This window comes from Myotis davidii, unplaced genomic scaffold, assembly GCF_000327345.1.
Source record: "Myotis davidii unplaced genomic scaffold, ASM32734v1 scaffold591, whole genome shotgun sequence".
In the NCBI taxonomy this organism is placed as follows: Eukaryota; Metazoa; Chordata; class Mammalia; order Chiroptera; family Vespertilionidae; genus Myotis; species Myotis davidii.
Window position 1 is genome coordinate 3,650,919 of NW_006284340.1, and position 25,780 is coordinate 3,676,698.

At 41.0% G+C, this 25,780-nt stretch overlaps 1 protein-coding gene across 1 annotated transcript in view; it reads left to right on the forward strand.

Annotated features, from left to right (window-relative positions):
- Positions 1 to 25,780, forward strand: part of ASTN1 (astrotactin 1) — a 299,182-nt gene that overhangs the window by 11,652 nt on the left and 261,750 nt on the right. The window contains exon 2 of the mRNA XM_006754536.2: positions 4,272 to 4,693. Within this exon, the coding sequence (XP_006754599.1) occupies positions 4,272 to 4,693 (422 nt within the window). The remainder of the gene's footprint in view (positions 1 to 4,271; positions 4,694 to 25,780) is intronic.

Genomic DNA, 25,780 nt, shown 5'->3' on the forward strand with positions numbered 1-25,780 from the left:
GAACAAATTGATCAATTTCAATGGAAAGAAAGTTAAATTTTCCGAGATCTCTAAGGAAGAAGGAAAGGGGGTGAAATTGGGAGACGAGAAAACAACTTGGAAAAAGAAAAACTTACTTGTACTTTCTTCTCCTATGGAGTCCTTAGCCCTCTAAAAAAAAATCTAATGTGGCATAATATACATTAAATTCCACATGTGTACAGTTTGATGATATTTTGCCTATACATGTATCCTTTGGAACACTACCCACGTAATTTCCAGCACTCAAAGAAGTTTGTCCTGCCCTTCTTAGTCAGAACCTCTCTCCGCAAGTGATAACCACTATTTTGATTTCCACCTTCCAAGATTAATGTTACCTCTCCTTGAATTTCATAAATATAGAATCTTGGACTATACACTTTTACTCTTATGGCCTGATTTCTTTCATTTATCATTATGTCCGTGAGACTCATCCATGTTAATTACATGTTGATTTTTTTATTGCTGTGCTATATTTTGTTACATGACTATATTACATGAATTTATTCTCCAATTGATGCATATTTGGTTTGCATTTTTTGTCTATTATGAGCAAACCTGCTATAAATGTTCCTGTACATGTCTTTTGGTAGACACATGCAATCATTATCCGGCATATATAGCTAAGAGTGTAAATCACTTAATTTTCTTTTGGCTACTAAAAGGGAACAAAATCTCACAAAGAAGATTCTGAAGACTACATTATTTTTGAAGTAACAGAATGAGGGGATAATGGTAAAAGCTATCATGTTGAGCACCAACTAAATGCCTCAAATGTGTCAGAGCATATATATTAGAAGCCAGTTGCACGAAGATTCGCGCAATAGGCCTTCCTTCCCCTGGCTGCTGGCACCAGTTTTCCTCCGGCACCCAGGACCCAGGCCTTTGGTCTGGCCGCAGCAGAGAAGCCAAGCCTCTTCAGTCTTCACTCTGGCCAGAGCCTTCAGTCTTCGCTCTGCGCCTGTGTATGCAAATTAACCACCATCTTTGTTGGGTTAATTTGCATAGTCAGTCTGATTGGCTGGTGGGTGTAGCAGAGTGACACCAATTTGCATGTTTCTCTTTTATTAGTGTAGATATATATATACATCTATTCTAAAAAATATGTATCATTGTTTCTATTTTGCTAATAAGAATATTGAGCATTGTCTTAGGAAATGGTCCTTGGCTCCTAAGGATGTGTGTGTGTGTGTGTGTGTGTGTGTAAGTCCTCTGTGAGAGGAGCTATGAGCAAAGGAAGTGATGGAAGGTCTCACTGCATAAAAGAATCTGGGTATTGGTCTGCATGGATGGGAAGATCTAGGGAACACATAGTGGTGCATTCCAGGTAGACAAAATGCACGAGAAAAGCAAAAATGGGCTTTAATTTGATGGGGTTGTATATGTGTGTTGTTGTGGGGAGGGGGGAAGGACAGCATAATAAGTAATAAATCTAAGAGAATACATAGTATGAGATTTGCAAGAGTTTTTAAATTTCTAAACCATGCTTGAACTTATTCCCGTAGTGGGGGAAATGTTTAGAATGGCATGATGAAAGCAAGATTTCATGAAGATAACCTGGCAGCTGTGTGAAGAATAGGCTAATAGCAGGGGAAGCATTTGGAAGCTATTATGAGTCAAGGAGCAAGGCCACTGATACTTAAATATAGGAAGATGGATCTCAGGAGAAAAGTCTGGATTGGGGATAACAACCTGAACTTGATATTTTATAGTGTCTTAGTGAATATAAACATTTGCACTTAAAGTATCTGTAGCATATGTGATGGGCAGAGTTCACTGACCTCATTTTATTGATGAGAACATTAAAGATAAGATTGGTCCAGGCTCACCTCCAAATAAGCAAATTACATAATTGAAACTTGAATCCAGGTCTGTGGTTTCACTACATCGTGTTTGCTATACACAAAGGTAATGATAGAGATGCATACAAACTTCTAGTTCCATTTAAACTTAAGACATTACACTGTGCAGATGGGCTGGTTTCTGTGAAGTTCAAACTCTCTCCTATCTCTAAGTATTTAATTCCCTAGATGGAAGCCATGTGACATTGTGTGACATTGTATCCAAGTTTACAGGAATCCAGTGCTCAGGCAAAATACTATCTCTTTTTATTTGTACAGTTTTCTTGCTCAGTCATTCCATAGAGAAAGAGGTATACAAAGGCTTAGACACCAAATTCCAACTACGTATACATTTAAAAATGGCCATGTACTATTTTTTTTATAAATGTCAATAAGCATGTACAAATAACTATAGATAAGCACAGAATACTAAAATCAATTTATCAGAAAATCGACCCCAAATGGTTCACTTGGGTTTTCTAAAATGATTCAAGACACTTCAGAAAATTAGAGAGATTTCAAAAAAATTTATTAGATGCTACTCAAAAGCAGAGATTTTTCCCCCTAGTATTTGTCCATGCCTAGCCTAATGCCCAGCATATGGTACGTTTGCATATGTTTACTGAATGAGTTATGATGACCCACAGAACCCAATGATAATTCATGGATGCTCTACCATAGCCACATAGTGGAAAGAGTACTAAGGAAAAAATATGAGTTATCTCTAGCCCTTCTCAGCAGATTGATCTTGGGTAAATCACCCAATTATTTCACTGGCCTCAATTTCCTCATGTGTTAAACAAAAGACTGGATTAATAGGTGATCTGGCAATTTCTCACTATTTCTCACATTTTAGGAATAAGTATGTTTTCCTGGCATTTATCCTAATTTTTCAGTGATAAATCTTGTCTAACTAGGTTTAATATTACTTTTTATGCTAGTGAGAGTAGGGAAAAGGTATCATGGAGTCTTTCTCTACCTCACTACCTCCTTGGGGAACAATGAAGATGAGGAAGAGTTTTAGAAAGGTCATTAGCTGATAAATCTGCTTTGCAGGAGCTTGCAATGCTACATGGTAATATACCTCTGGGTTAGTTCCCAGATACAACAGATTCAGACTTGCAATAAAGTTTTTCTTTTTCTTTTTGAAGGTAATCATGGTTCATTTTCTCTATTCCCATCCATCAATTAGCGTAACTTTGTTAAATATATGGCAAAGCTTTTTTTTTTTTAAGGACATGCATTCACATATGCCAATAAATTGATACCAGGAAGAATGAAATTGTTTCTAAAATGGGAGTCCTCTTTAAAGAGTGTGGTCCAAAAACTTCCTATGGAGTAAGAATTACCTGTAACAGCCTTATATCACTAGTATTTAAGTCAGCATTGAATCAATGATGGTGGAGGGGCATACCTTTCAAAAAGTTGTTGGTTATCATGTGAAAGTTCTGTTAGAGATCAGATTCCAGCACACATAGTGTCATTTTCTACCACTGTTTATTGCATAAGGTCATTACTTTAAGGCAACACTGCCCAGCACTGATGGAAACAAAACTTATATGCATTTTTGTTGTTGTTTTTTATCTGTTCTGTTCTACTCTTTGACTGGGCTGGGCTTGACTTGGCCCTACCCAAGGATATCCCTTTATTCTTTTTTCATTTGTTCAGAGTGCTTCGAAACTTTAATTTGCCTCCTGTTCTTCCAATTCCGTTCACTTTACTGGATTCTCTAAAATTAAAGGCTCAACATTTATTACAGCACCCCCCAAGTCATCTTTACTAGTATATTGGTTATAACAGGTAACATTTATAACAGAAATGAAAGGAAGAGGCAGAGAGAAGTTGCAAAGGAAAGTTCTGGTCTCCTGCTCACTGTGTGCAGTAGATTGGCTTTGCTCTTTGTTGTTCATATCTACCTCTCCATCTATATTTATCTATATAACTAACATTTTCTTTAACTATTTCTGCAAAGTTAGTGTTGAGTAAAAAAATACACAGTGTGTTTATCCCAGCATCGGCTTATCCGGCATACAGGTCCAACTAGTGGTTTAAACAAGACAGAATGGGGCCACCTATGTCCACAAAATAACTGGGGGTAACCCCTCCCACCACCACCTCCACCACCACCTCCACCACTTGTTCTGAATAAGCACCTTGCGTGTTTGTGCCCTTCCCAGCCATCTGGATGATGTTGCTAGAGGGGAGATTTTAGACCCATTTCTAAAAATGCCTTGCTGGTAGTTAATGGCCAAGAGTCAGCTCCTCCTGAGGGAGGCAAAGGAGGAGAAAGGCTTGGGCACGGGCAGCCTGCTGGGGACTGACCTGCTCTCCTAGAATCCTAGGCTCCCTTCCTCCCCCTGTCCTTCCTTCCCGTTTTCTCCTCTCCTTCCCCCTCCTTTTCCCCTTCTCCAGATTAGGTGCTCTGAGAAACAAAGAACGCGGGCTCTCCAGGCATCAGCGCCCAAGCCCCGCGCGGCAAGCAGCCTCCGGTGGGGGAAACCTGGGCTCCCCCGCGGCGCGTCCCCTCCCGACCGCCCCCGCCTCCCGCGCGCGCCCGCTCGTCGGGCTCTGCGCCCTGCTCGCCTGCTGCTGGGGGCCGGCGGTGGTGCTGGCCACGGCAGCGGGCGACGCGGATCCCTCCAAGGAACTGGAGTGCAAGCTCAAAAGCATCACGGTGTCGGCGCTGCCTTTCCTGCGCGAGAACGACCTGAGCATCATGCACAGCCCCTCGGCCTCTGAGCCCAAGCTCCTCTTCTCGGTGCGCAACGACTTCCCGGGAGAAATGGTCGTGGTGGACGACCTGGAGAACACGGAGCTGCCCTACTTCGTGCTAGGTGAGTCCCGAGGAACGTCCTGGCTGCCTGAGGCGCTGGCCGGGCACCCCCACCCCCACATTGGCTCGCCCTACCCACCCACAGGCCGGCGACCTCCCCTCCCCCACTCCCACCTCGCTGGATCCTCCCCCTACCAAGCGTTCTCCACACCCACTTGCAGGCTAGCGCCTCAGTGCACCTGGCTTCTTCCCACATCCTACCTGGACGCTGGGCCCTCAACCTCCCTCAGCTGCCCTGACTCAAAGGAACAGGTTGTCAGTCTCTCAGAAACCTCTCCCAGCCCTGACCTCCCAGCTCTCATTCAGGAGCGCATGGACAGCACTTGTGTGCCGCTACCAGCGCAGCTACCATAAGCCTTTCTCCAGACTCCCTGGCCACATGCTCAGTCCTTCCCTTCACACCCCTCGGATACTCACTCCACCGGCAGCATATCCTGGGGGAGTAGGAGACAGACATCCCTTTGTCACCTTGCCAGGCATGTGCAGGCCACTTTTTATTGGCTGGATCTCTGGTCTTCACTTATTGAGAGCTCCTTTCTGTCACCAGGTACTGACTGAAACTCTCTGGCCTTCCTTCAGAACACTCAAGTTTCTCATACCCCTGGTGTCCATCCTGGCACGTCCTACCTTCATACCTACATATATAACAGTCATGTCCACATCTCCATGCCACCTCACAATTCCATGGATAAAGAAGTCATCCAGCTGAACTCCATTGATATTGGCATCCTCTTTATTCTCCAGGACACCTCAGATAGGCCTAGACATTCCTGCACACCTGGCTCCCTGGGCAAGAGGCTTTTCCTTCCTTCCTTTGTCTGTTTATGTATCTCTCTTGGTGCCTCTGTTTTAATTTTCTTAGGCCACGAAACTCCTTCAGGTACTGGAAACACTACCTCACTTCTAATCCCCAACCCCTTTTCCACTTCCAAGTTGCAAAGGTCTCTGCAGTACCTTTGCAGAGGTTCATGTGACTTCGTTTAACCAAAATTTCCTTCGCTTTTCCATGTGCACGTGCAGCTCTCACCCTGCGCACGTGTAGCTCTCTACTATGCAATCCATTTCTTTAGTGATGGTGTAAGTCGTTCTTATTTTGCCCAGGAGAGAATTCAGAGATAACCACAAGTGAGTCTCTAGATTCAAAAACAAATAATGTAAATGTTTAGGAGACTGTTTTAGCTACTTAATGCCCTACAAAACTAGGGCTCACTTTGCAGGGACATGGCCTCCTGATGGCCACATGTAGGTTAGAGCTACAAGTAGAATGTTATTCAACATCTTCTCATGCTCTTTCTTCACAAGAGATATCTTCACACTGAACACATCAAGAAGTGGGTGAGTAAATCTTCACTTCCCACCCATGTGGGAGAGCTATTTCTGAAATTGCCTGACCTTTGAAAAGTTGGTTTACAGTTCCTGGAGTGCTGCTCAGGCAACCCTATTAAGAACACCTACGCTCTTGATGGCATTATTTATTTTTGCATTAAAAATGTACTCATAACATGATGAGAACTAGGGATTGACTGGGAATAATGGAGACATTGTGGACATGCTGCTCATTACAGTGTGCAATTGCTGGTTATTCTGTGGATGTAAATTTCATGCCAAAGTCCTGCTGATATGCAAGTACAATCTGTTCATCATAGTACATAAGAATGAGTATAGGGAGTTACGTGTTTCTAAAGAGCCTGTTTTTTGGGCTTCATGCAGTGTTTACTGTGTTGAAAGGGGCATGAGTGGTATATGAAAAAAGGGAGATTAGACTAGCAAATATTCAAAATTCCACTTCCTTTTTTTGCAGAATCCCAAAGCTAAGGCCTAAAACCATGATGGGCCTATTAGGCAGTGTGCACAGCAAAAGCCCAGATGTTAAAGAATGGGTTTCCTGCACCTCTGTGCAAAGCTGCCCACTGCAGCACCCTGCTGGAGTTGCTATGGTAACCTCCTGCAACTTGGCATTTATACACAGGAACAGACTCTCTCTCTCTTACTTTAGAGCCAGATGCATTTGCTAAATGCATTGATTGTCCACCACCCTCCCAGCCAATGGGTGTGTGTGGGGGCATTAGAATTAGAGATGAGCTGGTACCTATTCCTTTTGGCTCAGTATTCCCAGGGGTGTTGGCGTGAAGCTCTTCTTGAGTGGTGGGGCAAAGCTGGGCAGAAAGGGAAAGGAATCCAAATCCATGGAATGTAGACTCAAGTGTAGTTGCTTTTGAAGTTAACTTTTGTGGTCCTGGATCCTGCCACTTAGAGCCAATAGGAAGGGCTGTGGTGACTTAGATTTTGAGCTTTCCTTACTTGTATCTCTGGAACCTAGTTTGCTTGTATCCCCTGGAAAAAAATCCGAATTAGTCAATCCTGGGAATTTATTGCGCATTTACTTGCTGGGCACTATTAAGACATAGAAGTTAATTAAAAAACTAAAAGATTCCCACCCTCTGGTCTTCTCTAGTCAGTGGAAACACAGACTGAGATGTTGTAAGAGCTGCAAGTAAGAACACCTGATTGTGTAGCATAGGAAGGTTGAGGAAGGCGATACTTGCATGATTAGATCAGACACCATGAAGGCATGAGCTCGACTAGGGCCCTTGACCAAAATCAGACCCTTTGGCTTCCTTTCGTCTCCAGGATCAAGTTCTGCCACTTCAGTGTGGCAGACAAGGGTCTTCTTCCAGCTGCAACCAGCTTCTCCAGCCTTATTCCTGCAAGCCTGCTATGGCCTTTCAGGACTCTCTCAAGACTTTGCACATGCTGTTCCTTCTGCCCAGAATGCTTTCCCTGCCTTCTCCACTTGGCAGTCAGTCATCCATTCTTCTTCTAAACCTGCACCCATGTCACATCTCTATGAAGCCTTCCCTTCCCTCCAAAGCAGTCTTTGTCCACTTCTGTGCTCTATGCGTGGATTAAACAACACAGATGATCGGAATTAAAGGCAGATTTGATTTGGTTTGGCTTGGCATAAGGTGAAGCCATGTGACATCATGGAAAACAGCTGCGTAAAGGATGGTGGTGGGAGTGAAGGCGGGAATGGCGTGTGGATGGCGGGGATGGAGATCAGCTTGTGGTAGGAGAGCGGGAGGATGGCACCTGGCCCCGTGGAATGGGGCGTGGTTCTCCCCTTAGAACCAGGCGGGGAGGCTGATGACGCAGAACGCGGTGCAGCCGACTCCCAGCGACCATTGCGGCATCACGGTCGCCATCTTGTTGGGGAATCCGGAGCGGGTTGCGGAGGAAGGAGGAAGGCGTGGCGGAGGCTCCTGTTGTCGGAGGTAAGATTGGCAAACTGTGGTGCTAGGGGCATATGGGACTTCCAGGTGTGCTTCGCTTGGCTACATCGTTGTAAAGTGTTTTGAATATGAACGTTTTCAGTCGAGGTATGCCTTGCTTCTCGCGAACACTGACTGCCCCGTGGCCGGGCCTGTCCTTGGTGGCACTTGAGCTGGCCAGCAGGGCTAAGTGAGGTAACCCACACCTCTGCCTCAGCAGTGCTGTACAACTCCCCACGCAGTGGTTCGCAACCTTCTGGCCCTTTAAATACAGTTCCGCATGTGGTGACCCAACCAGAACATTATTTTCGTTGCTACTTCATAACTGTAATGTTGCTACTGTTACGAATCGTAATGTAAATATCTGCTATGCAGGATGGTCTTAGGCGACTCCTCTGAAAGGTTCGTTCGACCGCCGAAGGGGTCGCGACCCACAGGTTGAGAACCGCTGTCCTACAGCATCATAGGAGAACTGTTAATTTCGCATTTAAGATATTTAGGTACATAAGCCTGTTGCCCCTCTCAGGAGAATGTAAAAGTTTGTCGGGGTTAGTCAATGAACGTCTCCTGTGTCAACCTCGGTGTTGTACCTCGGCTTTCAAACAGCGCCCACTCCCGTGTTGGAGCCACGTTTGATTGGGAGACCACTGGCTGGCTGGCCTGCAGGGTGGCTTCCACACGGGAGGGCGACTTCTGTGCTGTGACAGGACGTCACTGACCGTCTTATTACTACGAGAAAGGGCTGCGCCTCTGCTTCAGCCCCAGCTTGCGCATGCGTGAAGCTGAGTGAGGCACGCTTGCTCTCGGCCTTGGGGGGTTGAGCCTCAGCTGTCAGGGTTTGATGGGAGAAGGTCCTCCTGAAGATCAGTCAGCCCGCAGAGCTATCGTGCGTCCCCACAAGGAAGGAACAGTCCAGTGCGGTGGTTAAAAGAACAGGCGTTGAAGACAGATCCGGTGTCGGCTCCCGGCTTTTCCACGTATCCCAATGGAGGAGAAGAGGAAGTGTCCGAGAAGTTGAGTAACTTTTAGGGTAATACAACAGGCTTATGTATCACATAGCTAACAGGTGAGGGACCCATCACTCAGACTCCGGTCAGTTCGCATTTAAGGCTTTCTCTCAGTTACTGTTTCATAGGCCTTAATTGGATAAAAGAAGTCCTGGCAACGGTTAGAAAAGGGAAAGCCCACTCAGCTCATTTGGATAGAGGAATCCCTTTGAATATCCTTGCCCACGGACTGATTGCTCACACAAACCTTAATGCAGCACAGGTGTGTAAGTATCGAGACATACCTAAGTTAGTCTACTTCCCTCTGCAGAATTGGGGAGTTCTTATCTTATTTGCTGTTTCCACGTTTGGGTAGCCATGCTCCATGGTGTGTTAGCACCCACAGTTGTGATATGTGGGTGAAGTCGACGTGTCCAGTGCTCTTCTTAGAAGGACCCATGGAAATGCAAACTGGGAATCCAGGGAGGATGCTCCACGGTCAAATGGAGTCATCCAGGAGTTGCTGTAGTCTAGCTCCTTCCGCAAGGCACTGACCTTGGAATTCGGTGGCCTTGTGCTTGGAACCCACTGTCAGAGGCCAGTGCAGGTGCAGAGGAGCAGTTACCGAGCTTTTCCATTGGCTTTGAATGTAATATCAGACAGAGCCTTATTAGTGGTGAGCTTTAGCTTAACAGGAAGCATCCCTAGCATTCTTTTCACGCATCTCTCCATTTGAAAAGAATCTTTACAGTTTGTTTTCCCTCCTTGGTTCTCAGCTACAGTGAGCTGCCTAGGTTAACAATACTGGTAAACAAATTTGTATAGAGTGCCAGCCCATCATCCAAGACAAGGGAGGATGAATGGTAGCAATCTTCACTGAGGGTCTGCAGAACTTAAAATTACTCATACTAGCAGAATGCACTAATTCATAGTGTTATTATTTTATGGTTTCTCTACAGAAATGTAGATTTTTTACATCAAAGAAATTTTGAATGCGGGAGTGATGAATTTTACAACAATTCAGATGCTCTTCTAGATATACTGATAAATGACTTAAATTCAAGTTATTGGCATTTTTCAAGGAAAAATAAAATACAAGCTTAATTTCTTAGGGAAGATTAAGGACCTGTTTTATAGAGCTTATATCTTCCGTCCTCCCTCACTCTCTCTCTCTGTTTTCCTTCCTCTTTTCCTCTCTTTTCCTTTCTTCCTCTATCCCAAAACAAACCTTACCTTCTTTTTACGAATGTAATTAAACCAATCTTAGATTAAGGCCAGTTCACAAGAAGAAAACTTGGCACCTTTTCAGCCGGAAAATGCCAAGTCTTTATTTCTTCCCCTTTACACCAAGTTCAAATATATGCATACAGATGGCAGAAAAATCACTATATTGAGCAAGTTAATCTCCCAGGACAAGTTAAGACTTATGGTGATTTCTCATGTACCACAATTCAGCATCTATCACCCTATTTTTATTACAAATATGGAATAGTCATTATTTTCTAATCACATTCAGTTTAAAACTGTGAGAAAAAAACAAAACAAAACAAAGCACCTCTATTGATCCCTAGGTTCCCAAGGAACCAAATTTGGAAAAAGTAAATCCTTACCAATGGTGATCTAAATTGACATGGCAACTTTTGTAAACAATTTGGCATTGTAAATAAAGTCGAAAGCATGCATGCCTTATAACCCAGCAACTCCACTTCTAGGTGTTTATTATACTGGAATTCTTACATGTGTACACAAGAATATTTGTAGCAACATTGTTGGTCACAGCAAAGCATGGAAACAACCTAATGTCCATTAACAGGAGTCTGGACATGTACATGGTGTTACTGTCATCCAATGAAACATCATTCAGCCATGAAAATAAATGAGCTGTAGCCACATATACCAACATGGATACATGTCACACTGTCATGTTAAATGAGGATAAGTTACTAGCTGAAAAATACATACAGTGTAATTTCATTTATATAAAATTCAAAACAACAAGACATTGTTCAAAGACATCCAAACGTGGCAAGTTTTTATGAAAAGCAAGGAAGCAAGAAACGCAAAATAAAGGGTGGCATTATGTGTGATGGAAATGGAAGATGCTGTGAAGGGGAGGAAAAGAAGAGGGACTTCAAACATTCTGGCAGTTTCTTGGTTTTGCTTTTTTAAAAAAAATTTTTTTTATAAGTTTCAGATTTACAGAAGAATTACAAAGATAGTACAAAGAGTTCCCATAGACCCCAAATCCAGTTTCTCCCTTTATAAACATTTTACGTTTAGTATGATACATTTGTTACAATTAAAGAACCAATATTGATATATTGTGAATAATTAAGTCCATGCTTTATTCAGATTTTCTTAGTTTTTACCTGATATCCTTTAAAAATATATAGATATATATTATTGATTTCAGAGAGGAAGGGAGAGATAGAAACATAAATCATTGATTGGCTGCCTCCTGCACGCCCTCTACTGGGTAGCAAGCCTGCAACTAGGCATGTACCTCTGACAGGATTTAAACCCAGGACCCTTTAGTTCACAGGCCGATGCTCTGTCCACTGAGCCAAACCAGCTAGGGCTACCTGATGTCCTTTTTTTGTTGTTCCAAGATCCCATCTAGTATACCACATTAGTTGGTTAGCGCCTCTCCTGAGGGGTGACTTGCCTGTGACTGTTTCTCAGGCTTGATTTGATGACTTTGACAGTTTTGAGGAGTTCTGGTCAGGTATTAAAGTCACTCTTTCAGCAGCCTGGCTGCGTCTTTCCCTCTTTGTCCACACTGTACTTTTTGAAGGATATTATTATGTGTAGTCCATACCAAAGGAATGGGGAGTTAAGGTCTACCTTTTTAAAAAAGTATCTACATAACTTATACTGAATTATTCTACATGAGAAAATTATCTATTATCCCCCACTAATTTATTTATGTAATCATTTATTTGTATCATGTGGACTCATGAATATTTTATACTTTGGATTATAATCCAATATTACTTTATAGATTTCAATGCTCACACTGTTCCAGCTTTGGCTAATGGAAATTCTTTCCGTTGACTTCTGTGTCTCTGTGACAGACCCTCATTAGTGTGAGTTTTGTTCTGTTTTTGTTTCTTAGAGCACTTTGTTACTGTGGATCAGGACAGGCTGCCCCAGGTTACTTTGTATATTGCCTGCCCAAGTCCTAGAACCAGCTGTTTCTCCAAAGAACCCTGATTCTTTTAATTGATGAATAGTATTAGAAACCAGATCAGGGGTGGTGGTGTTTCTAGGCAAGGAAATATGTGTGTGTGTACTAACTAATACACGTATCTATAAATATTTCTGTATGTAACCATCTGTATATAGAGTAAGACAAACATTAGTTCATACTGATATCTCCAGCTCTAATCTGTTACCTAATTATCATGACCTAATTTTCATTATCTAATGTATTGTTTAATCCATGAATCATATTAGCCTCCTCCCCTTGCTCTGCTTATTCCAACAGTGAGAAATTTGGTTCCTACTACCTTCCATCTGTTTATTGTATTGTTCAATTCCGCTGTGCATCTATAGCAGTATCAGAATTGTTTGCCCATTCCCCATGAGCAAAACTTTTATTAGAGTGCAATTCTTACGTACAATCCTGCTCTTAAGGACAGAGATATGTTCTGAGAAGTGTGCCTTTAGTCCTTGTGTGAACATCCTAGAGTGCACGCACACCAACCTAGATGGTTTAGCCCAGTGGTTCTCAATCTTCCTATTGCCGCGACCCTTTAATACAGTTCCTCATGTTGTGGTGACTGCCATCCATAAAATTATTTTTGTTGCTACTTCATAACTGTAATGTTGCTCCTGTTATGAATCATAATGTAAATATCTGATATGCAGGATGTATTTTCATTGTTAAAAATTGAACAATTAAAGCATAGTGATTAATCACAAAAACAATATGTAATTATATATGTGTTTTCCAATGGTCTTAGGCGACCCCTGTGAAAGGGTCGTTCGACCCTCAAAGGGGTCGTGACCCACAGGTTGAGAACCCCTGGTTTAGCCTATGGCACTCCTAGGCTATGTGATAGAGCCTGTTGCTCCCTAGGGGAGGAAAATAATTTCCCCTTTATCTTTCTGGATCCTTGGCTGTGACCTCCCTGTAATAAAAGACAGATTGACCTGAGAAACACAAAAGTTTAATAACATTTGTACCTCCTGTCAGCTCTATATTTTTGAGATCCATTTATGTCACTCTTACTATTTATACCGATTCATATGCTTATCTGTATTGTTTTATTTATTGAAGCTCTGTAGTTTTAATATTTGGTAGGACTAGTCACTCTTTGCTACTATTCTTTTTTGGAGTTCTAGCCATTTATTTTCATGTAAACTTTCCAAGAAATTTGTCTAGTTCTAAAAAAAAAGCCAACAAACAAGCAAAAATAAACAACAAGAAAGCAAGAATAACAAAAACGTGTTATTTTATTCAAATCATGTTAAAATTTTAAATTAAGGAATAATCTATTTCTTATGATATTTAGTTTTTCTATTTAAGAAGCAGTACTTTTGTATTTGTTGAAGTCTTTTAGTCTGCCTTTTAGTAGAGTTTTAAAGGAATATTTTTCTCATGCAGTGCTTGTATATTTATTGCTAGATTTAATTTTAGGTATTTTATTTTTTGTGATATTGTAAAAGGAGTATATTCTTTTTATAGATATATTCTAAATGATTACAGTTTGTGTATATGAAAGCTGTTGATGTTTATGTGTTAATTTTCAAACCCGCTGTCTACTGAGTCCTCTAGCTCTCAGTATGCTTCAGTTGGTGCTCTTGGATATTTCAGTTATGCAGACATATCATATGCAAATACCATTTTACATCTTCCACTCAAGTGTTTATACTTCTAATTTTACTCTCTTGTCTAATTACACTGGTAGTAACTCCAGTACAATGTCAAATATGAATGTGATAACATGGATTATTGTATTTTCCTGACTTAATGGTAACAAACCTGCTGTCTTGATATTATGATAATGGATTTTGGGTTAAAAGAGATAAAAAGTATCATGTTAAATAAGAATTTAGTGTTTTTTATTACCAAAAATTATTTTTTAATTAAAAATATTTTTTCAATATTTATAATCATATTTAGATTTCTTAAAAGGATGAATTGTATAAGTAGATTTTCTAGTATTAAACTTTTCATTCCTGAAACAACCCTCACTAGGTAAATGATGAATTATTTCTGCAATATGCTGTTGGATTCTGTTGTATTAATATTTTGCATCAATAGTTCTATGTGAAGGTAGCCTTATTGTGTGTGTGTGTGTATCTATCTGTGTGTGTGTGTATCTTTGTCAGGATTTGATACTAATTTTACATTTACTTCCTAAAAATAATTTTCAAGCTTTACTTCTTTGTTTCCTCTGGATAATTAAAATAGCAGTGAAATTACCTACAGAGTCTATAATCTCAGCCACTGCACTACCCACTGTGGTTCATGAAATGGCTGAATTCAGAACTGGTTCCTTAGTAAGTAATGAGCCGCTAAATCAGACAGGATCATAGGAAATTCTTTCCAGAGAAAATGGTCTACATTGAGATTAAAGGATAATGGGATTTAGTTGGGTAAGCATGGGGGTTCTGAGTTTTGGGGATAAATTAGGAGCTCTAGCGTAAGGAAGCAGGGAGTAGAAGGCATAAAAACCAAAATGTGTGAAAGGATGCAAGAAATAGTCAAGCATTTAAACTTTGCGTAAGACCTTGCCTCATACTTTACCTTAAAAATTGAAACTAGCAGACATGATTTGTACACACCCTCAACTTCCAAACTTGTAGATCTACCTCCAACATTCATTCTTACCTTTTCATCTCCAACTGCCAATACTTTATAAAATTCAACAATACTATATTCAAAATAGTATTATTACATATAATCAACATGCAATTATTGATGAAACATTTTAAATTCTTTTTGTTCTGTCTCTAAATCTAGGGTGTATTTTATACCTATAGTGCATCTCAGTTGACTAGCCACATTTCAAGTGCTCGGTAGCCACATGTGGCTGCTGGCTACTGTATTGGATAGCACAGATAAGTAATTGTAAAGAAACTTACCAGTTTGATTCCTGGTCAGGGCACATGCCTGGGTTATGGGCTCAATCTCCAGTAGGGGGCATGCAGGAGGCAGCTGATAGATGTTTCTTTCTCCTCCTCCCTCCATCTCTCTCTAAAATCAATAAAAATATATTTATAAAAGGAACTTCCCAGTGCCTTGAAACTACAACTAATACCCAAACAGTTTAAAATCACTCGTGGCAACTTGTGTAGCTTTCTGAAGCCAACCTCAGTGCCTTATAGAGAGGAGGTACTAAAAGTTTATTTTTCTAATTATGTTATTTTTGTTTGCTCAATTCAATGTCTATACTTATGTAGATATGGTCAAAATGCCTCATTGTAGTAATGACTCATTTTGTTAGTCATGAAACAAAATATTCCATATATTTTATACTTTGTTTCTCAGAAATGAGAACTGTTTTAAGAATGTGTTTTTATAAGCTTTGCCAAAATTTTTCATCACACAATAGTTTTTTTCTTCTTCTGCCAATACTATTTGAGTAGCTGCTAAGTACTGGTCCTAATAGTAGGCTCTGGGGATGTTACCAGAAATAAAAAAATATACAACTCTGTCTTCACAGTATCAAGAATTCTTCCTCTTCTGGGGCCTCACTGTGTCTGTCATTTCTCTCTTCTAGATATTTACTTTTCTTTCCCCTTCTTTTTCCTAGACCTTTCCCTGCAGCCTATAGATATATATTCATGTTTCTCCTGTCTTAAAAAGACTGTTTGCTTACCTATGTGTACCTCTTAGCCAGCACCTTATCTCTCCCTGTTCACAGTGGCTTTTGACTTCTTGGCTACTTCACTGCAATGAGGTTGCCTTTGACCCCCAATGTTAAGTCTAAGGAACACTTTTTTTAAAATATATTTTTATTTTAGAGAGAGGAAGGGAGAGGGGGAGAGAGATAGAAACATCAATGATGAGAGAGAATCGTTGATCAGTCACCTCTTGCACGCCCCCCTACTGGGGATTGAGCCCACAACCCGGGCATGTGCCCTTGACTGGAATCGAACCCGGACCCTTCAGTCTGCAGTTGGACGCTCTATCTGCTGATCCAAACCAGCTAGGACTCTAAGGAACACTCTTATCTCATCTTAAAGGCACACTGTGGCATTTGCCACTGCTGATCTTCCTTGAAATTGTCTCCTCCTTTCCTTGGGTAATGCACAATCTCTTCAAAGTAAGAGGATACTTTGTAAAACTGAAAGAAATCAAATGTGGCCGGGCATAAAAATAGAGTCCTCCCCAAATCAGTGGGTGGCACCTTCAAAAGCCTCGTTATTTCCCATCTTGTGATACTGTATTGAGGCACAGGACCTGCTGGAGAATGCTCAGGATTCCCAGTAAGGCATGGAAGGTACTCCAGGATGCGGTTCCTGTTTCTGTAGCACCATTTCAAATTAACCTCATATTAGTTGGAACTTTTCCATTGCAAGTAAGAGAACGCTTAACCATCTGAGGTACATGATAAAAGGGACTCATAGGCTCAGGTCAGTGAAAGTGGTTGTCAGACTTATTTGTATGAGGGCTCCAACTATGTATCTCTGCAGTTCTCATGACTTTGGCCCCCTCTGTGTGTGACCTACATCTCAATACCAAATATTGGCTCAGTGGATAGAGCATTGGTTTGCGGACTTAAGGGTACCAGGTTTGATTCCAGCCAAGGGCACATGCCCGGGTAGTGGGCTCGATACCTGAATCAGTGATTCTCTCTCATCACTGATGTCTTTTTCTCTCTCCCTTCCTCTCTGAAGTCAAAAAATATATTTGAAAAAAAATAAAAAAGGTACATTCAAATTTCAAATGGATAATGGATTTTAATGAAGAGTATACAAAATGTTTACTGTATGGTTTCTGTTTCCACATTGCCACTCCCATTTAAGAGATTGCTACTTAATGAGTTTTGGTGTAGCATCAAAGAATATCCACTCTTTTCTGAAATGGCTACTAAAATTCTTCTCTCCTGTAATGTTATCTCTGTGAGGCAGGATTTTCTTCATGGACCTCAGCCAAAATCTAGTCAATGCAGAACCAGAGATGAGAATCTAGCTGTCATTCATTAAGCTGGGTATTATTTGAGAGCTGTAAAACTATAAGACAGGTAACTCTTCTCATTAGTTGTTTTTATCATAAAAAGATTTTTTTTTCATAAAATATATGGTTCATGTGAATACATAGTGGATTTCTTATTATGGTTTTTAAATAACATGAATTAAATATTTAAAACATTTTTCAGTTCTGGCTTCAAATATGGTAAACATTGATAGATATAGCCCACATAACTAAAAGCTACTTGTGATTCTCAGTAATTTTTAAGAATGAAATGGGTTGCTGAGACCAAAAGGTTTGAGAACCTCTGACCTAGGTTGCATGGCACTTCACCCCCATGGGGCCTGACCCTATATTTCAGAAAGAATCAACTAACTTTCATGTGAATATTGCAACCCGTGGTTTACATCTCTGTTACACTTACAACGGAGTAACATTAGGTGGTATTACTGCTTTTTTTAAAAAAATTATCTTCATTGTTGAAAATATTACAGACTTCCCTCTTTTTTCTTCCCTTGATCCCTTGAACCTTTACCCCACAAGCTACAGTCTATGTCCATGGGCTATCCATATATGCATATAAATTCTTTTGGTTAATCTCTAACCTACCCCCACCCTTTACCCCTGCCTTCTCTCTGAAATTCCTCAGTCTCTTCCATGCTTCTATGTCTCTGAATCTATTTGGTTCATCAGTTTATTTTATTCCTGTTTTTTTCCCCCTAGACCAGCGATTTTCAACCCTTTCAATCTCATGGCACACATAAACTAAATTCTTTGGTACACCAAAAACTACAGGGTGTCCCCCCAAAATGTATACACACTTTGAATGTCTATAAAGTCAGAGTTTTAACATACAGTTCATTTTCAAAACTTAAAAGAATCTACAGAAATGAATAATTTTTTTTGTCAATGTCTTTTTTCAAACTGGTGACCTGACTGTTCTGGTCCAGGCACTGCCAATAACACAAAGCAATGGAATCACAAACATTAATAATCATCTCATTTGGAATTTGTGTGCCTTCAATTCATTGACTGTTGCCGATGAATAAACTTTATGTTTTATGTATACCCATAAAAAAAGTCTAGTGACCCTTATACATAAACTTTCTTTGTTCAAAACTTAGTCTGGCTTCACCCATTATGTCAAGTCAGTTAAAATTTTTATGCCAATCGAATAAAAATTAAGTGAGTTATCAATTGTTAAAGTGTGTATACATTTTTGGGGACACCCTATATATTATGTTTTTTGCCAATTTGACAAAAATAGGTATAATTTTGATTTACTCACACTGGACAGCTATAGTGTTGACTCTTGTCATTTTTTTAAAATATATTTTATTGATTTTTTTACAGAGAGGAAGGGAAAGGGATAGAGAGTCAGAAACATCGATGAGAGAGAAACATCAATCCGCTGCCTCCTGCACACCCCCTACTGGGGATGTGCCCGCAACCAAAGCCATGCCCTTGACCGGAATCGAACCTGGGACCCTTGAGTCCGGAGGCTGATGTTCTATCCACTGAGCCAAACCGGTTAGGGCAACTGTTGTCAGTTTTTATTCAACAATCTAAGGGAAAAGAGGTCAGTGCTCCTGACTAAATAGGTATTGAATGTTTCAAAAATTCTTGTGGCACACCAGTTAAAAATTGCTGTTGTAGTCAATGACTCTCATGCTGGTGCATATCTGGTAGCCACTACTTGATGAATAAACAGAATAAAAAGAGTGAATGAATGAATGAAGGAATATTCCTGGTCTCCTCCTCCTACTCCAGCTCTGTTTTTGTTAATGTGGTTCCTTTGGAGGTCAGAGCTTCACACATACCCACAGGCATATGTATGCACACATGCATATCACACACGATAACGTCTACCACTTAGATGTGCTGTGTTTAGCCCCCGCCCCTTCAGCCATGTGGGGAATTTGTAGAAGTCAGGAAGGAAACGTCATTGATAAAGAATCTCTGACACCTGGCACCTAAAGATGCTTTTAGAGGTGCTTTTCTTGAGCCACTTACTTCAGGATTTTGGATATGCAGTAAACCTGAAAGGCACACTGTTTTAGTTTCTTAAAGGTCACAAGGGACACTGATGGAAAGCCTATGACATTTAAAGCAACTTTGGCTTATTTCCCAGGGGTCTTGAGATTAAAAGCAAGGGGGATGTTATTGTTCTAGAGCCATTTGAAAGGGTTTGAGCTACTTTTAGACAGACTCTAAATTCAAGGCATTTTCACCTTCATTTACCGCCAGAAGGATAGAACTAAAAGTTGATTTTTCTAAGGTTGCAGGCTAAAGGAATCAATGAATACTCTGATCTTCTCAAATCTTGGTCCTGGACCATGCAATTCTGGGCATCGACACTTAGAGACTTAGAGATTTGAGGATTTAAGGCAGTTGTTCATGGCAGATCTCTCTGTGTCTCCCTGAAGTAAATTACATGTCTTCTCATGGCTGGAGGTGTTGGGCTTAGGGACTGTGGCTTATCCCAGTTCCCACCCCTTATCCCAAGACTTGGAGGTGTACATCATTGCATATCTGCAGCCCATTTGCAGCATGCAAGTATGTTATGGCGTACCTATTGGGAAATTATTTTCTAAAGTGTCTTTGTGGAAAGGAGTTGGAATCTCATCGTACCCTGAATGGATTTCTCGAATGTGATGATAGATCACTAATAACTTTTCTAAGCACCTGAAAACCTTGGCACCTCCAAACTAGATCAGATTGCCCCTAAACAATTGGGGCTGTTATCCAGTGGGTTAAATCAGTTCGGAGATAACACCAAACAAGTGGGCTCCACTATCAGCTCTTAATTCTTTTTGGTTTCAGTTATATTTAGTCTAGTAATCTGGAATAGAGAGCACATTCCACAATTTCTCATGATCTCCTCAACTGCAAGTTATAGTCTGTGGGAATATGTAATAACCATAATCTCCACAGGGACTTGATACAGTTCTAGCGAAACCTAAAGACAAAGAAACTTGATATTTCTTTTACCTGTGAGTCCTTGTTTGATGTCAGCATTGCTCAATAAATGGTAACTTATTTTGAAATAATGTTAGGTTTACAAAAGTTGCAAAAACAATGCAGAAAATGCCCCTGTGCCCTTCACCCAACTTCTCCTAATGAATCTCTTGCTCAAATGTAATGAATGATCAAAACTAAGAAATTAGCATTGGTGTAAGGCTACATTTTAGAAATATAGTATTTAAACATATATTAGGAAATATGTGGTTTAGAAAATAATAGGCATATCAAACTCGCAATTTCACTGATTTTTTTCACTAAGATTAAAGTTAAGCAACAAGTTGATATAAAATAAATTTTAATTTTAAAACATGAAAGTGACAAATTTTAGGTGGTATGTGGACATGGCAAAGTTAAATTATGAATGTATTACTTGAACGAAGGACATTTAGGGGTCTTAAGTAAATGCATGATTTGGAAACATTAAGCATTTACCTCCTTTTCCTTACTACCTGGGTAGGTGCTCCTTGGATGCTGACTTCCCTGGGCACTTTCCTGCTTCTGAGTGCCACTCCTGAGTGATTTGACTCTCCATCCAGTCAGGGACGATGGTCAAGCCTGGCATAATGTTCCTGTACTCCAACATAGCTAAATTGACCTCCCTATAATCCTCCCATTACAATGTAGATGGATGATTATGATGGTAGTGATGGAATTTAATGTTCTTCTTAAGACTGGACATTGACAAAAACTTGGAAATGCCCATACTGGAGGGAGATTTTCGAGGGAAATGTAAAGTATCCAGTTAATGGGCTTTCTCCAATAAAAATGCAAAAACTGCTTTCATCTTCAGGTCACCATGTAAATCACACTGCCGCCTGGCAGGTTTACGTTCTCTCAGGTTCTATGCAGAGGTGATTACTCAGAACTGTGGAGCAGGGTAGCTATTTGAAGAGCTCAGATAGCCATGAGGAGCGTGCAGAAGGCCAGGAGGACTTGTGTTTAATTTGGAAGGGAATTTGCTGACCACATCTGTCTTGTGAAGTTCAGCCTTTTCTCCTCTCTCAGGAGTCAAAATCACTTTAAATAAGTTGTGACTCTTGAAACTCAGCCTTTATATTTCCTCCCTCCTTTCTCCTGGCTCAAAAAAAAAATCCTGATTTTCCATGCATGTTCTAATTGCCAGTGAATGAAAGCGTGGTGAGACATAGGGTTTACATTATGGTATCCCCAATTTCATTGTCCTTACGGAAGTCAAGAAATTGCTAGATTAAATAATCACCTCCATATAGAGCTAAAGTGCTTTTTGTTACATGGTATAATTTTTGAAAAAAATTTTTAACCAAAGTCTTTCTCAAGGAACATAGATTTAATCTCACTGATTATCAGATGCTCTTGCTTTTCCCTATTTTTTATGTAAAATCTTGGACATGAAGAGTGACAGTGATGTGTAAAGGACTATTTGGTAATTGCCACTTAATAGTCTTCTGTATTTTTCTTTTATATTTTTATATTTTATATCTGCCTGGCTTTCCGGATCATTCCACATTGACTGGTATTCCACAGTAACACCAAGTCCTGGGGTGCTCCGGAATAACAGAAGAAGGGAGTCTGATTTATAAATGTCAGGCACGTGAATTGGAGTTAACGTAGTCTTCTGGTTCTGCCTTGTCTATAATTTGCTTATTATTTTTTAAATCCTTTTCCTGGGTTTGCTTATCATGTAATCACCAATGTCAGTACAAGCATAATTTTAAAAAAATACAACAGCAATTTGACCACATGCTGACCACCTTGCCGAGAATTTGTAAATTTGTTGGTAATGTGTAATTATTATTATTATTACTAGAGGCCTGGTGCACAACATTTGTGCACTGAAGCGGGGAGTCCCTCATCCTGGCCTGCACCCTTTAGCAGTTTGGGAGCCCTCAGAGACTGTCCAACTGATGCCCGTGGGGAGTAGGTCTGTGCCGGCAGTCAGACATCCTTAGTGCTGACGCGGAGGTGGGGGAGGCTCCTGCCACCAACCAACGCTGCCAGCCGTGAGCCTGGCTTCTGGCTGAGCAGTGATCCCCCTGTGGGAGTGCACTGACCACCTGGGGGCAGCTCCTGCATAGAGTCTCTTCCCCCTGGTATTCAGTGTGCATCATAGCAACTGGTCATTCTACTGTTTAGTGAATTTGCATATTACCCTTTTATTATATAGTAGGATTATATAGGATTTTTATTGCCTCAAACAACAACTACAGAATAAATATGACCAAAGGGAATTGTCATCAGAGCCTTCTGCATAACCATTAGAGCTAGGGTTCATGGTTTAAGTGGTATAACAGTCCCCCATGGTGTAACAGTCCCTTGTGGCTGTTTTTTTACTGGTGGACACGCATACTGTCCTCTGGATACATGAGGTGCATATAGTAAATTGGCTCATTTATTCATACTGACTTGGCAGTGGGGCCCCTGGAAGAGAAACAAGGAATGTGAGAGGACGTTTTCCCAGCTGTGTCATACCTTCTTGCTGCTCTGCAGACACAGTCACTGCATTTCTGTCCACTTTGGGTGTTCTACTTGGAAGGTTAAAATAATTATTATTATTAGGTAATCCTAAACACAAAAGTTTTCCCCTTCTAATAGACTTCTTAACATTCAAGAATCTAGATTATTTCCACAATATCTCTGCTCCAGCATAGCTGTCCTCATCACTGCATCCCAAGTGTCCTTGATTTAAGTTCTTAAACTTCTGTTTAGGTCAGGTGCATTGGTCTTGATTTGGTTCATAGCATGTCTTTCTTTCTAGAATGTTCTCCCATTCTTTACCCCCTGAAATACCAGTCATTCTGCAAAGATCAGGATGAGTCCCTCTGTTTGATAAAGGCCTCCCATAATTACAGTATCTCACTTAGATATTTCTCATCTCCTAAGTCCCATAGTTCTTGTCATCTAACTTGCATTATTTTATATTACTTAACTCTGTGCTTTGCATTCATTTTTTCCTCTCAGCTAGATGGAAAACTCATGCATAGGAGGTACTATTTTTCTGTGTCTTTCTTTAGAGCCCTGTCTTTGTTAGCACCCAGAACAATACTCTGCCCATGGCAGACGCTCAATAAACAGTTACAGAATACATGCTGGAGCCCCCATCTGCTGAGGTCTACTAAATCCTGAGCTCTGTTGATAAGTCACCCCTGGAAGGGGTTTCAGTGGATTGTCCTTTCCTTCCTAGCTTTTCTGCGTAGTGAAGTGGAAAGAGCATAAACTTTGGTGTCAGAGAATCCACCACTTATCATTCAATGACCATGGCCCAGTTTTATTCAAAGCCCCTAAACATCGGCTGGCTGCCTCATCTGCATAGCAGAGATAATACTTTTCTCCTAAGATTGCAGGAAATCACTGCTGTGGGAAAGCTAGTACAGTGGTTGGCACCAAAAAGATGCCTCTTCTTGCTCCTCACTTGGACACCACTCAGACTGCACCTTCTCCTCTGCCTTAAATCAGGTAGCTCCCAAGTGCCCCTTGTGTTCAGTTATATCCTGATTAATGAAAGCTTTCTAAGGAAGCTCAGCTTGGTGCAAACAAACTCTTCAAAACCTCCTCTAAATCTTGTGAAGTGCAGTTGTCTGAGTGCATTAGCATGATAAAACCACTCCAGGACACTGCTATTTGTCCCAGTCCACTTGAAGAGGGAGCCATGTTGGCTCAGCAAAATGACCAAGTGTTCTAAATATATCTGAGCTCACAGCCTCTTCTTTCCATGCATTTCCTCTCTCTCCTTTTTTAGCAGCCAGAGACTCCTCCGTAACTTCATCTGGGCCACATAACCAAAATTTGGAAGGACCTGATATAATTAATGCTGTTTGATGGATTGGTTGAAGGTGAATGTGAATTTAGCCCGTGTGTTACCTCAACCAGCAGTTCTATATCACGCCTTTCTGTGTCTGGTGGTCTAAGAAACTTTGTCCCATGAAACTTTGTCTCCAGCATCAGCAAGCAGGGAGATTTTCTGGAGCAGGGAAATTCTCCCATCCAGTCTGCCAGCTCTAAGGTTGGCCTTGAACATAAACCAAATTTGGGATTTTTAAGGTGATAGGATATGTTGGCCAGGTGGTGCATCTCTCTTCTTCCTTGATGGCTCGGCTCCTTCCTCTCCTGGGGAAAGTTGACATGGGCTGGGTTCTGACACTTGTTCAGGTGGCTGGTGGTGACTGGATAGAGAAGTGACTACTGTATCATAGACCCCTTCCAGCCTCTGGAGGGTTCTATTCCCTGCCACTGGTACCCTGGAAGGCACCTTCTTCTTTCCTGAGTGAGGTATCTTAACCTCAATCTAAACCAGTGGTTCCCCACCTTTTTGGGCTGTGCCCCATCTAAGAACCTCTAAAATCCTGATTGCCCCCCACCCTGTGACATATAATTCTTATTATTCAAAAAGTGAAGGAAGTATAAGTGTAATTCTTATTATTCACATGGAGGAAGCCTAAAAGGCCATTAACTTGGTCTAAACAAGCTTCTACAGAACATGGCATCCATGAAAGAGAAAAATAAAAGAACGAAAGGACAGTTGAAATACTGAGGAAGAAATAACTAAGAAATTGTTAAAAAATAATAATATGAAGTGATATGAAAAAATAGCAAATAAAGTTTCAAAACAATAGAGAACTAAAATGCATAAATATGTAAATATATATATAGTATATGTAGTCCCTAGGACCATAAGAAATACAAAAAAATAATTGTTAATAACTCATTCTTGAATTGTCCCCCTTAAAAATCAAATTGCCCACCTGTGGGCATGTGCCGGATGTTGGGAACCACTGTTCTAAACTATCCTTATCATTTTCTATTCTAAGATCCATAGATTCATGTTTTATATTTTCCAATACCCTGGATGCTGTTTTAGTTAGCATTTCATTAACAGACCTTCCACACTCTAAAAATCCTCATGAATCACAACGGACAGAATGCCACAGTGGAGAGAGTAATAGGCTACAATACAGGAGGAGATCCGGGTTGAATTTTACTGCACAGCCATCACTGGTCCTCAGTATTCTGTAGGCCCACCTCTGGGTGCTGGGTAACCAAAGACAGGTAATACCAAGCCTGAACCTTTACAGACCTTGAAGGTCTGTGTTCCAGCTCTGTCTCTGGATAATGTGACTGGGGTCATGTGTAGAATGATAGCACTGGAGTAGGCGAATCTAACTCCCATTCCAGCTATAGATTTTAATAAGTCTACTAGAGGCCTAGTGCATGAAATTCATGCACTTGGGGGGAATGTCCCTCAGGCTGGTCTGAGCCCTCTTGCAATCCAGGAGCCCTCAGGGGATGTCTGACTGACAGCTTAGGCTCCTGCCACCTCCACTGTGCTCACCAGCCATTAGCCTGGCTTCTGGCTGAGGGGTGCTCCCCCTGTCAAAGCCCACTGACCACCAGTGGGGCAGTTCCTGCATTGAGTGTCTACCCCCTGGTGGTCAGTGCGCATTATAGCGACTGGTCATTCTGCCATTTGGTTGATTTGCTTATTAGCCTTTTATTATATAGGACTATAGATTTGCCACAGTATTGGTGGATCAAAATTCTACAGTTAGAAAGATCTGGCAACATGAATTGCCCTGATTTCTTCAGATTTTACTTTAACTGACCGCCTGAAAGTGAAATCAAAGGATGTTGTGGCCCTCTCCATGAAGATACTCACTGATTTCACCAAAATGGAAAATTATCTGTCCTTA